Here is a 12458-nt window from a genome sequence, read left to right on the forward strand (position 1 = left end):
TAGTATCTCTAAGGCCAGTAGTGCACAGCAGTTTCCATCTAAAATTCTATTTATTTTCCCACCATCTTTTATGAAGATGACTGACCTAGAAATTAGGGCTGAGTGTGAGTTAAAATGATCCAATATACATTTACTGTGAAAGTCAACCTGCTAATCTCTGTCTGGGATGATCCTACTGGGGGATATGCCAAACTTCCTGGTTTGCTTATTAACTAATGGTCACCGACATCGCTGGGGGCAAGCAGCAGGACACTGTGCTGTTTGCTGACCTTGGCAAATGATAAACTATGGTTTATTTAATCCTTGGTTCCCCAACTTAATATAATTTAAAGTCTTTTAATGTGCTAAAAGTCTCTAAGGCAGCAAACTAATATGTTGAATATGGTATCCACTATTTCACAGTGACTAGCCATGACATGATTCATACGTAGGATCAAGTTTCCTGATCAAGATACCTTTGTCATCCTTCTTTTTATAAATTCTGACAGATAATCTGATAGATATTAATGCACAGATATTAGAATAAACTGCTAAAAGTTCTAGTCTTATCCAAAATAAACTTTGTTTTAAGCTTAGTCTTTAAAAATATAAGTTAACAGGATACATTCTGATTTCTTTTTTTCAGGTAAGAGAAAACTGTTTTGTTTTTTTTTTTTAATGTGCATAGTTCCAGCTGGACTCCAGCAACATTTTTTGGGGTAGTCCAATACTGTTTCCTAGAAAATTACAAATTAACCACAACCCCTAGGGAAACAGGAATTGCTCCATCCCAAATACTGTCAGGGGTAAGAATAAAAATGTTTTACATTTCATTTTCTTTCTTTAAGCTTTATTCTTGTTTTTAAGGTAAAAGTTATAATTAGTATTCCTATTAGCAGCAAAGATCCTAATTTCTGTAAATTAAAATGACTCAGGACTGACAGAAGTCACATTTTCGCAAAGAATGAGGGATCCACAGCAGGTAATAAATGTCTATCAATTTGGGCATTAAGCAATCTTATTTGAGAGGTTAATTCGTACGAAAACAGCCAATAGTATGCAAGGTCTCCTCTGAAGTTCGGGCCTATGACTCTGCAGCAGGAAGCTGAGTTGGCCCAGCCGTATGCAGTGGAAAATGTCCATGTGGTCAGACTGAAGAGGGGGCATATGGGCTCTTACTCTGGCTCTTCAGTGAAAGTGGTTACTTCTAACAGATAGTTGAAAGTGGAAGCTGCTTTGAAACTTTTCAAAGTGTTAGAAAGTCTAGTACAATGACAAGTTTTTCTCATATTCTGTCAAGTTTCACAACCTGAGCTTAGTGAAATGGCAAGAATCAGAAAATAGTACAAAAATTGCAAGGAGCTCGAGAGTTCTCCAGTTTTAGTCACTCCAAATGCCACAGCAGCAGCATCTTATCAGAGTGTCACTGCTGTGACTACTGGGGGTTCATTCCCAGGAGAAAGATTCAAACCAGCAAAGTTTGATCAGGACAGTGTCTCTTTTAAAAGGCTAGAGAAATTAGTTTGAATCCCAAGTTTCTTGTCTGTTTCTAAGTAGTGTTTATTCAGAATACTCAAGAATGACTCATATAACACGGCTGCCTTCAAACACCGCCATGTCTACTTCCTGCTAACAAGAAAAGGCAAAGAAATGCCAGCTTTGTTCTGGAGACTGTAGTCATTTAAAAAAAAAATTAGAAGCTGCTCTGAGCTTTTATAATTACAGGGGGTTTTTCACTTGTGAAAAGACAACCCCCCACCCAATAACCTAAACTGCAAGAATGGCAAGCAATACATTTGTTTCAAGATGATCCTTTCACAAACCCTAACTTTGGAAAGAGGCATTTTACACCGCCGCCCTAATGGAGCTGTGTCCCTGTTCTGCTGAGTGAGTTAACCCCACGGGGAAGAAGCTCCTGACGTCTGACTCAGTAGCCAGCATGAGGGAACATCCACTTCCATTAAGCCTTAAAAACTTGGAACTTGCAACCAAGTGGAAAAACCATTCCCAGCAGTCTCTGCCATCACCTCTCAAGACAGTAGTACTGGTGGCCCAAAGGGCACGGAGTCACCTAATAACAGGCAGACTTGCCTCCTCCATGAGCTTACCTAACATTCTCACAAGCTTGCAAAATGCCACTTAAAAACTCAATAAATTAATTAAAAAATTACACACACACACACACACACACACACACACACACACACACACACGTCCCCCATAATTCCTGGCTGCAATCCCCAAAAGGCTATCTCACCAAAACAATTAAGCCAAAAGACCAGTTTATTCATCAGGCAGAGCAGCTTTCCATTTCCTAAAGGACCTTGAGCTAATGTACAGACATGACAATAAAAACTACCATTGTGCCCAGAGATTAACAGTAGCCTTGACAGCAGTTTAAAAGGTAGAATACTTGTCAGCTGCCTTTCACTCATTTCCTGAAACTTTACCCTGAGGAGAATCCTGTTCCCTCATCTCAAAAGGATCAATCCAAGAACGGGTAATGACAAGGGGTGGAAGGGTCAGTGAGTGAAAAGAGAAGGAGGCAAGGCTCCCAGACTGCTTTTCGTGGTCACTTCACAGGTACCCTTAACCCACACTTTCACCTGAAAGAGAGGCGTTAACATGACATAATTAAGTCTTCAGTCTGACCAGTTGGTAAAATGGACACAGGAAAAGCTGGGAATAGAGGGATAAAGTAAAAGCAAGTGCCCCAAACAAGAAATCCACGTGATGGTTTGTTTTTGTGTGATTCAGTGCAAAGGAGAGGAAGGAAGCACCATCTACAATCACTCCACACACATGGTATTTGCATCCACCGTGATAGCTACGACAGTTGCAGGAGAAGACTGGCAGCTTGGGAATGACCATGTTGCCACTGCCTACTAGCCATGGTAGCAGCCTCTTGTTTGGCTAATTCACAGGACAGAATGGGAAGGAGCAGGGCCAGGAGAAGACAATCCATGAGAAGACTGCCCTGCAACCTAAAGGTCTTCTAGGCACTTGCCTTCTATTCCTTGGCACCCCTTAGAAGGAAGAGTGGTCCCCAGGGAAAATGGTTCTTTCTTGTCTGAAAACTGCCTGGGGCAGCCAAATCAGAGAGGAGTGCTGCCCTGACTTAAAATGGTTGCTACATGGCTAACGGATACTTTTCAAACTCCAGATTCCCAGGAAATAGAGCAGCAGAGTCCCCTTCTTCCCCTCACAAGAGTTAAACTGATTTCCTCTGAAAGCCTCTAACTGGCTTGAGCAGAGAGGCTCAAGAAAGGCTCCACAAAGAAGTGCTGGTGAGTCTTCAAAATTATTTAGGAGCCACGCCTAATTTCACAGGCAGAAAACTAACTCAAGGTAGGCCTTGAGGAGTTGATACAATGTCTCTTTCCTTTTCTTGCAAGGAGGAAGAGACTGATACAGTGTGGAATGGAAGGGAAGAAACCTGACAAGAGCAAGTCAATTAGGACAGGAAGCAGTGTTTGCAGAATGAATTCTATGGAGAAATTCAAAAGTTTCATAGGAGGAGAGGGTAGAAGACTCACTTTTAGAAGCTGAAGGTAGAAATCACAGAGGAGACAAAGTACAAGTGAACAAAGTAAGATATTTTTCTGTTTTGTTTTTGTTTTTAATAATGGGAGGACAAAAGAGTTAATTCCTTCACTGCCTTTTCACTGGAGAATTGAAAATGATTGCCATACTATGGGATGCACTCCACCAGCAGGAATCTAACTTGCCTGTCTGCAAAGTTTTAAAGGAGTGAATACTTATCAGTTCTCAAGAGAAAAAGCTCTTGTTTGTTTAAATGTAAAGTCACCTACATGCTCCTTAGCTGAACTGGGTATCCTATCAATAGAAGGTGTGTAGTGTGTGGAGATTCACAATAAAAATGAAGGGTTTGTCCTGTGGTCCTTGAGGATCTGAACCAGGTTACTAAAGAGAAGACATAGGTACGTGTGCTAACACTCAGTGGCCCATGGTCCTCAGAATGAACGGTAGCTGTGGCTTTAATCTTAGACTGCAGTCACATCAAACTTTCAGTGTTTTAAACACATGTATTAATGAAGCTATCTCCTCTTTCAAAGCCCGCCTTCTCTTCCATTTCACTTTCGCAAGTTTGCTACCCACCCCCGACCCCAGTACAGTCGTTCACATGCAGTCTCAGGTGTGAACCAAAAATCGCAAGATAAACTTTACCACCGGGGGATTTTCCCCTTTACCTGACACTCGAAATTGTTTTGACTCTTTTGGGGATGCTTTTGGCTCTTCTGGTTTTGACATTTGCTTTCCAATAAGCACACATCCACAATTGGTTTGCATTAAGTTGATGAACGATCTAATGAGTGGAACCATATGGGTGCTGTTAAATAAAAGTCTCTTTACCATAACAATGAGTGAAATGGCAGAGAGGGGAAGTGGATCTTATTTGAAAGCATATGACTATTTAAACACAAAACAAATACAGAGGGAAAAGCAATTCAGAAAGGTACAGAAAAAGATATCTACACCAGACAACAGTGGAGGATGCAGGGCTACACGTGCCTGTGGAGATATGCTGCTCCCCTTGTGTCTGAGTTCCAGTGCTTTCCAAGTCGATGGGCAGATGGTGAAAAATAGAGCAGCTTCTTTTTTTCTCTTCTATCTCTTGAATTCTATTATGAGGCAGTTCTCTGCTTGCCACCAAGGCAGAAAGAAGCATTTCTCTCATCCACTCACCGGTCTGGCAGGGTCCCATCCTTAGTTTTCCATTGTAGCCCCTGGGTACTACTGTAGTGACTCAGGGATGGTGCTGACAACGTGGGCTGCCTCTGTGGCTGCTGGAGGGGAACCAAAGAAGGTGTTGGTTTGATTCCTCTGCTGATCTCGGAGGTAAGGAGGAACTGACGAGCTTTTGATGTGCAGGATCCTGGTGTCCATCACCTGACAGTCAATCTGCATCATCACTTCGTAATCCTGCCCATTGATCACATTCTCTGCAGACGGAAATAAACACAAGGAATAAATATTCAACAGAATGTGCAATTCTGCTATAAGCTTCACTCCCAGAAAGACATCAGTGCGCTTCAAGGGTGTGAGCTGTCAACACGCTTTCAAGGGTACAGAGAGACTTCATCAGTCACTAAGCAGAGCTACAGTGCCAGGATGGCCTGTCCTCTCCTCAATTCTAGTTCCCAAACAACCTTCACTGGCTCAGTAAAGGCTGGAGCCACTGTCAGACTTAATACCACAGATTATCTGTCCACAGACATTATATGTCTTGTATGCTTTCCATGCAGTGTATCACCACGACTGGAGCAACTGGAACAGCAGGAGATTTCAGTTGGGGGAGGGGAGAGTGTAGAGGGAAGAATACTTAAGTTCTCCCCTTCCCTTTCAACAGTGGGCAGGAATAATTGTCAAAAGGACCACCATATCATGCGAAAGGTAAGGAGACCTCGGCCAGGACTGCCTGGCTCCTGTTCATCAGTAATGCTTCTAATTTCATGAAGACATTCCCAGCTATGAATTTAAAGATTTGTGCTTAGGAACATAAAATACAGTGAAGACTGACAACAAGTTGTAGACATCTGATAATCATGCTCTTTCCCAGAGACCACTGTCACTTCTGTTCCATATTAAGGCAGTCCTTAATTTCAGTTCTGGATTCCAGGTACAAAGAGAGCCATACATTTCCAATTTGGGATTAAAAGGAATGCTATAAGGACTTCCAGGTAAACTAGAGGCTACTGGCATAAGGGAACGGGAAAAACCACATAGAGCCATGCTTAACACATATGGGGTAACTTACTATCATGAGTTTAATATACACAGACATGTACTACACTCCATTCTTCCTGTGAGGACAAAAGCTCTTTATTTTCGGGAGAAGGCCAAATTATTCCCCGATTTGTAATTCTAGGTGGTCATTTTCCAACTTGTAGTCAATGAAACTTGGGCATAAAACTGATGGCAGAATTATAAATAGATAACATCTTTCAAGACCAGCTGGACATTCATAGCAATGCAGTTAGAAGATGTGTAAACTTGGAAGAATGCTGGGGAGTCAACGTGGCACCTCGGTTTGCATTTTCAGCCATGAATCTGGAGCTGGGTGTGGGACCAGGAAGAATGCTGGCGAGGGCCTAGTCCTGCACTGCCTTTTCATGAGGGTGATATACAGCCAACCAGTGATTTCAAAATTAAACATTTGGCTTCTCCGGGGCAAAGAATTGAAGTTAAAAGTAGAATTCTTTCTATTCCATTATCTATTTTTTTTTCTTTTTTTTACTACTACACCATGCGTGCCAAGTATTATAAATCCAGAGGAAGAAAATCCAAAGTTTGACATTTGATCCTCAGATTCCATTATGTTTGGGAAAATTGAACTATGGAGCTTGTAACTTAACGAGGCAGGAAATGACTTAAGGAGATCATCTAATCTGGGGTGTCTTAAATTAGGGTCTAATGCACAGACTTCAGGGAGTCCATAAGTTCCCTGAAATTGCATGCAAAGTTTTATTTGTATGTGCATTTTTCTGGAGAGGGGGTACATCAGATTCTTAATGAGGTCTATGACCCCCTAAAAGTTAAAAACTATTAAATCTAATAATCTATCAACTTTAAGTGCCTTGAACAGATCATATATCCCATCTTAAGGCCAATGGAAGACATCATTATCCCACTTCTATTGGCTGATTGCCTGTTTCAATTTCTAAAATAGTCTCCATTGATGGTGAATTTCCCATTACAAGTCTTATAAATCTCTTCAATTACAGTTGAAGCTAATTTCCTTCTTTCCCAGCCTTACTAGCAATGAAGAGCAGTTGGTTGCTGCTGTGTAATAATTAACCCTACCTATTCTTTAAGACCATTGCTGTGGACACTTAACTCCAATATTACAACTCCTGCCACTTTGTAATGGCTAACAAATCATTTACTTTTCTGTAGAGAATTAAATCTGATTGGCTGTAAGTTAGCGCCAACGTTTCCTATCAAAGTGATTTCTTTTCCAAAAAGTAGGCAATGGAAGAAAGACAACCTGTTAATGTATTTGGAGTCATTACATTCAGAACATGTGACAGGGTTCAGATTTCAAGGTGCCACACTAGTCATTTCCTTTTGGAACCATGGGCCCTCTCTGTTTTAGAAAAACTGAAAGACTGTGTGCATATACACACACACACACACACGGACACACTGAGACACAGATGATCAAATAATGAAAAACACATGTATAAAAGACAAGTAATATACATTACTAATTTTTACTACTTTCCTAGATTAACTCAGAATCCAGATGACAGTTTAAGATCAAGACTAGGTTCTGTCATATAGCCCATACCACCTGCAAAAGTTATTAGAGCCCATGCGCCTGCTATGGTTTAAACTGATAACTGGAGTTCTTTAATATCTTAAATGTTGGGAAGAGATGAAAAACCTGGTGATATGAGCTCAGATGCTTGGGGGAAAACTAAAGCTGTGACCTGATTCCAAAACCTGGGAGTCCCTAGTCATGGCTGAAATGGTACTGTTATCTTAAGCCCAACCAGGAGGCTCATGCTAGGTACGGTTTGGGTGGCTTTAAAATGGATCCTGTTCTTCACTCCTTTATGAACTTCTAGGCCAAGGAAACAGTCAGCATTACTAGAAGAAGATTCTACCAGATAGGATATGAACGCCTTAAACCGAATTTAGGAAGCCCCTTCTGAATGACAAGCTGGAAAATTTAGGTTTAAAGTGACACGCCATTAGGAACCCCAAGTTACCCAACACCTCTAGAAAATAGTTACAGGGGCTACAGCAATTTCTTTTCTTCAGTCCACTCTGTGCGACCTTATAAAAGTCCTTTGGGTGTTTCAGTAATGACCCCCTTGGATAGTGAGTGAGGTGGTCTCTATTACTGATGAGGTTCTAATTATTTTAATTAAAGGAGGACAGAATGGGAAACAGCTTATGATAACTCGTGGTCTTCATAGGCCCCTCTCCTGCACTGTCAGGCATCTGTTCACACGATCTGCTTCCAGGAGCATCAGAGAGGCTCCGAAACTCCTCCCACAAGTGGCAGATGAAGCTCCCGTTATCCTTTACTTTCAGACTTTGAGCATAGTTAATAATTGACCACCCTCGGAAAGGACATTTTCAACTGTTGCCTATAATTTGTGCCTCGGTGTGAATAAAATATACCAGAGGAGGTTCTAACTGGAGAGATGAGAACCTGAAGACTCTGGTGGCTCAGGTAGGGAGGAGAGGAAAAGCCTCTGAAGGAAAACCCAGGCAGGATGTGAGAGGCTGAGGACGGACGGCACACTTTCATTAAGGGCCAGGCCTCCATTATGAATGGGCAGTGCCCCAGTAATAAGAGAAAACATTACAGCTCATGGGCTTGCCGACAAGAGGGAACAAAGTCAACAACTAGGGAGTTGTTAGAGCTGAGTTATGTGAAAAGACTGCTGAAGGATTTTTGTGTACTTAATGAAAAAGACAGTGACTGGGAAAAACAGAACCAAAAGTTACAGTATGGAGCACAAATGTTAAAGGTTCACTTTCCCTCTTCTATTAGCAAACATTTGGGTGCTGCACAAGCGATATAAATAATCTTATGTTCTGGGCCTTCTGAAGTGAACAGAATGAGAAGAAACACTGACCTGAGTCGGGAAAAAGGTATGAAATATGGATACTTCAAATTCAAAATTAATCAGGCAAATAAAAAGGAAAAGAGATGACTGGCTTCAAACATGAGCGCCAGAAAGTGAGTCTGAATGCCCAGAAGAGTTGGGAAAGCAAGAAAAAAAGTGCCTGGACACTGGCGGTGGAAAAACTCTAGGCAATGTGGAATTCTGAACAGCCTGTACACACACTAAATGAATTAAGAATGGCCTGCCAAGGGGCTGTTAGCTGGGAGATGACTAACACACACACCAGGACCTTAACCATAAACAGAATTTAAATACCCCCAAATTTCACAGAAAGTTTAGTTTTAAAAAATGACAAGACTTCACCAGTGCTTTGCAAAGACTATGTATGATAAAACAAGATTTCTGTTCAGAATCAGACACCAATCCTAACAAGAGGCAGTTTGCTCTGTGTAAGCTAGGCTGGTGACAGGCAGTGACAGGCTGTCAGTACCTGTGCCTGAATCCTGTAGGGTGTGGGGTATGTGTGTGTATGTGGGGGAACATGGAAGGTAAATAAAAATCCCCCCTTCCACTGATCACAAGAGATACCTGCACCCAAAACAAACACGTGGAAAAATCAGGAAAGAAATCCAGAAGGGTAAGAAAGAGGAGACAAAGGAGACAAATGGAAAGGAAGGCGGGAATACAATGAACAATAAGGGGTGAAACATCACATGTTTTCGGTGGCTTTCAAAAACTTCCAAAGCTGACTTCACCATGTCTAACCAATCTCATCTCCAGTTTTTAACCGGAGTCCTGGTTTTGACCATCCCAGAGCACCATGCACTTTATCTGCGCTAGTACTTTATCCTCTGCTTGGAAAAAAAAATAAAAAAGCTCTTTCTGCTCTTCTCTGCCCAAATTCTCCATCCAGTCAATTTCTATTAACCCTTTAAGGCCCATTTCAAATCCCACTTCTAAGAAACCTTCCATGAAAACTCTAGCATTGATCTTTTTCCTTATAACCAATATATGAATGTTCCGTGTCACTGAATATGTTAAAATGCTTATAGAAAAACGGTTTGGCTCCTTTAAGAAACGTTGGGCATTTCTGAAGGTCGCCGGTGGGGGATCACTGGTAGAACTAGATAGAACCTCTCCCTCAACAGTGGGGAAGAAGACTGAGTGAGTAAGTACCAGTCGTACTGCAGATGCAAACACAAAATATGCTTCCGACTTGAAAAATCTTTCTGGAGACATAAGGGAGAACACTTGCAGGAGCAAAGAGCTCCTAGCAACCACCATGTCTGCCCTTTGCCGTTTCCGGGACAGAGGAGAGATTTCAGGCTGTGAGTGTCCAAAGGCAAGGAGGGATGGTGGGAGGGATATTTGTTTAACTGCAAGACAAATCAGAATTTGTTAAATATTTAAAAAATACATGTGTGTTTATTTTTTTATTGAAGTATAGTTGATTTACTACATTACATAAGTTTCAGTTGTATAACATAATGATTCAGTATTTTTATATATTTGACTCCATTTAAAATTATTATAAAATATTGGCTATATTCCCTGTGCTGTACAATATATGTCTGTAGTTTATTTATTTCATACATAGTAGTTTCTACTTCTTTATTCCCTACCCTTATCTTGCCTCTCCCCCTTCCCACTCCCCACTGGTAACCACTAGTTCTCTGTATCTGTGAATCTGTTTCTGTTTTGTTATAGTCAGTCATTTTATTTTTTAGATTCCACATATAAGTGATAACATACAGTATTTGTCTTTCTCTGTCTGGCTTATTTCACTAAGCATAATACTTTCCAGGTCCATCCATGTTGTTGCAAATGGCAGAATTTCCTTCTTTTTTATGGTTGAGTAGTATTCCATTGCAGATATATACCACATCTTCTTTATCCATTCATATGTTGATAGACACTTAAGTTACTTCCATATCTTGGCTATTGTAAATAACGCTTCATGAACATTGAGGTGCATGTGTCTTTTTGAATTAGTGTTTTCGTTTTTTTCAGATATATACCCAGGAGGGGAACTGCAGGATCATATGGTAGCTTTATTTTTATTTTCTTGAGGAACCTCCATACTGTTTTCCATAGTGGCTGCACCAATTTACATTTCCACCAACAGTGTACAAGCGTTCCCTTTTCTCCACATCCTCTCCAACATTTGTTATTTGTGGTCTTTTTGATGATAGCCATTCTGATGGATGTGAGGTGATACCTCATTGTGTTTTGATTTGCATTTCTCTAATAATGAGTGATGTTGGGCATCTTTTCATATGCCTGTTGGCCATCTGTATGTCTTCTCTGGAAAAATGCCTATGCAGGTCTTCTGCCCATTTGTTAAAAAAATTTATTTATTTATTTTTATTTTTGGCTGTGTTGGGTCTTTGCTTCTGTGCAAGGGCTTTCTCCAGTTGTGGCGAGCGGGGGCCTCTCTTCATCGCGGTGCGTGGGCCTCTCACTGTCGCGGCCTCTCCCGTTGTGGAGCACAGGCTCCAGACGCTCAGGCTCAGTAGTTGTGGCTCTCGGGCTTAGTTGCTCTGCGGCATGTGGGATCTTCCCAGACCAGGGCTCAAACCCGTGTCTCCTGCACTGGCAGGCAGATTCTTAACCACTGCGCCACCAGGGAAGCCCCCTTCTGCCCACTTTTTAATTGGGTTGTTTGTTTTTTCAAAGTTGAGTTGTATGAGCTGTTTATATATATTTTGGATATTAACCCCTTACTGGTCATTATCATTGCAAATATTTTCTCCCATTCTCCCATTTTCTCAGAAAACAGCTGTCTTCTCATTTTGTCAATGGTTTCCTTTGTTGTACAAAAACTTAAGTTTAATTAGGTCCCATTTATTTACTTTTATTTTTATTTCCTCTGCTTTAGGAGACAGATCCTAAAAAATAGTGCTACAATTTTTGTCAAAGAGTGTTTTGTCTATGTTTTCTTCTAGGAGTTTTATGGTTTCCGATCTTACACTTAGGTCTTTAATCCATTTTGACTTTATTTTTATATATGGTGCTAGAGGATGTTCTACTTTCATTCTTTTATATGTAGCTGTCCAGTTTTCCCAGTACCACTTATTGAAGAGACTGTCTTTTCTCCATTGTATATTCTTTCCTCCTTTGTCATAGATTAATTGACCGTGTGTGGGTTTGTTTCTAGGCGGTCTATTCTATTCCACTGATCTATGTATCTGTATACAGTACCATACCATTTTGATGACTGTAGCTTTGCAGTGTAGTCTCAAGTCAGGGAGTGTGATACCTCCAGCTTTGTTCTTTCTTCTCAAGATTGCTTTGGCTATTCAAGGTCTTTTGTGGTTCCATATAAAATTTTTAGAATTGTTTGTTCTAGTTCTGTGAAAAATGTCATGCGTATTTTGATAGGGATTGCATTAAATCTGTAGATTGCTTTGGGTAGTACTGTAACTTTAACAAGATTAATTCTTCCAATCCATGAGCACAGGATATCTTTACATTTATTTGTGTTGTCTTCAATTTCCTTCATCAACGACTTAACAGTTTTCAGAGTACAGATCTTTCAACTCCTTGGTTAAATCTGTTCCTACGTATTTTATTCTTTTTGATGCAACTGACTGTTTTCTTGAATTCTCCTTCTGATAGTTCATTATTAGTATATAGGAAAGCAACATATTTCTGTATATTAATCTTGCATCCTGCAACCTTGAAGAATTCATTTATTAGTTCTAATAGTTTTTTTTTGGAGTCATGTCATCTGCAAACAGTGACAGTTTTACTTCTTCCCTTCCAATTTGGATACCTTTTATTTCTTGTCTGATTGCTGTGGCTAGGACTTCCAATACCATGTTAAATAGAAGTGGTGAGAGTGGGCACCCTTATCTTATTCCTGATGTTATA

The 12458-nt window shown here is 40.6% G+C and overlaps 1 protein-coding gene across 2 annotated transcripts in view; it reads right to left on the reverse strand.

Annotated features, from left to right (window-relative positions):
- Window positions 1–608: 608 nt before the first annotated feature.
- ATF6 (activating transcription factor 6) overlaps window positions 609–12458 on the reverse strand; it is a 220208-nt gene continuing 208358 nt past the window's right edge. For both annotated transcript variants that reach the window (XM_029227930.1, XM_029227929.1), the window contains one exon: window positions 609–4943. In XM_029227930.1, the coding sequence (XP_029083763.1) occupies window positions 4735–4943 (209 nt within the window). In that variant the 3' untranslated portion in view covers window positions 609–4734. The remainder of the gene's footprint in view (window positions 4944–12458) is intronic.

Source organism: Monodon monoceros, unplaced genomic scaffold (assembly GCF_005190385.1).
Source record: "Monodon monoceros isolate NGI ecotype Baffin Bay Population unplaced genomic scaffold, NGI_Narwhal_1 Super_Scaffold_18, whole genome shotgun sequence".
Classification (NCBI taxonomy): Eukaryota; Metazoa; Chordata; class Mammalia; order Artiodactyla; family Monodontidae; genus Monodon; species Monodon monoceros.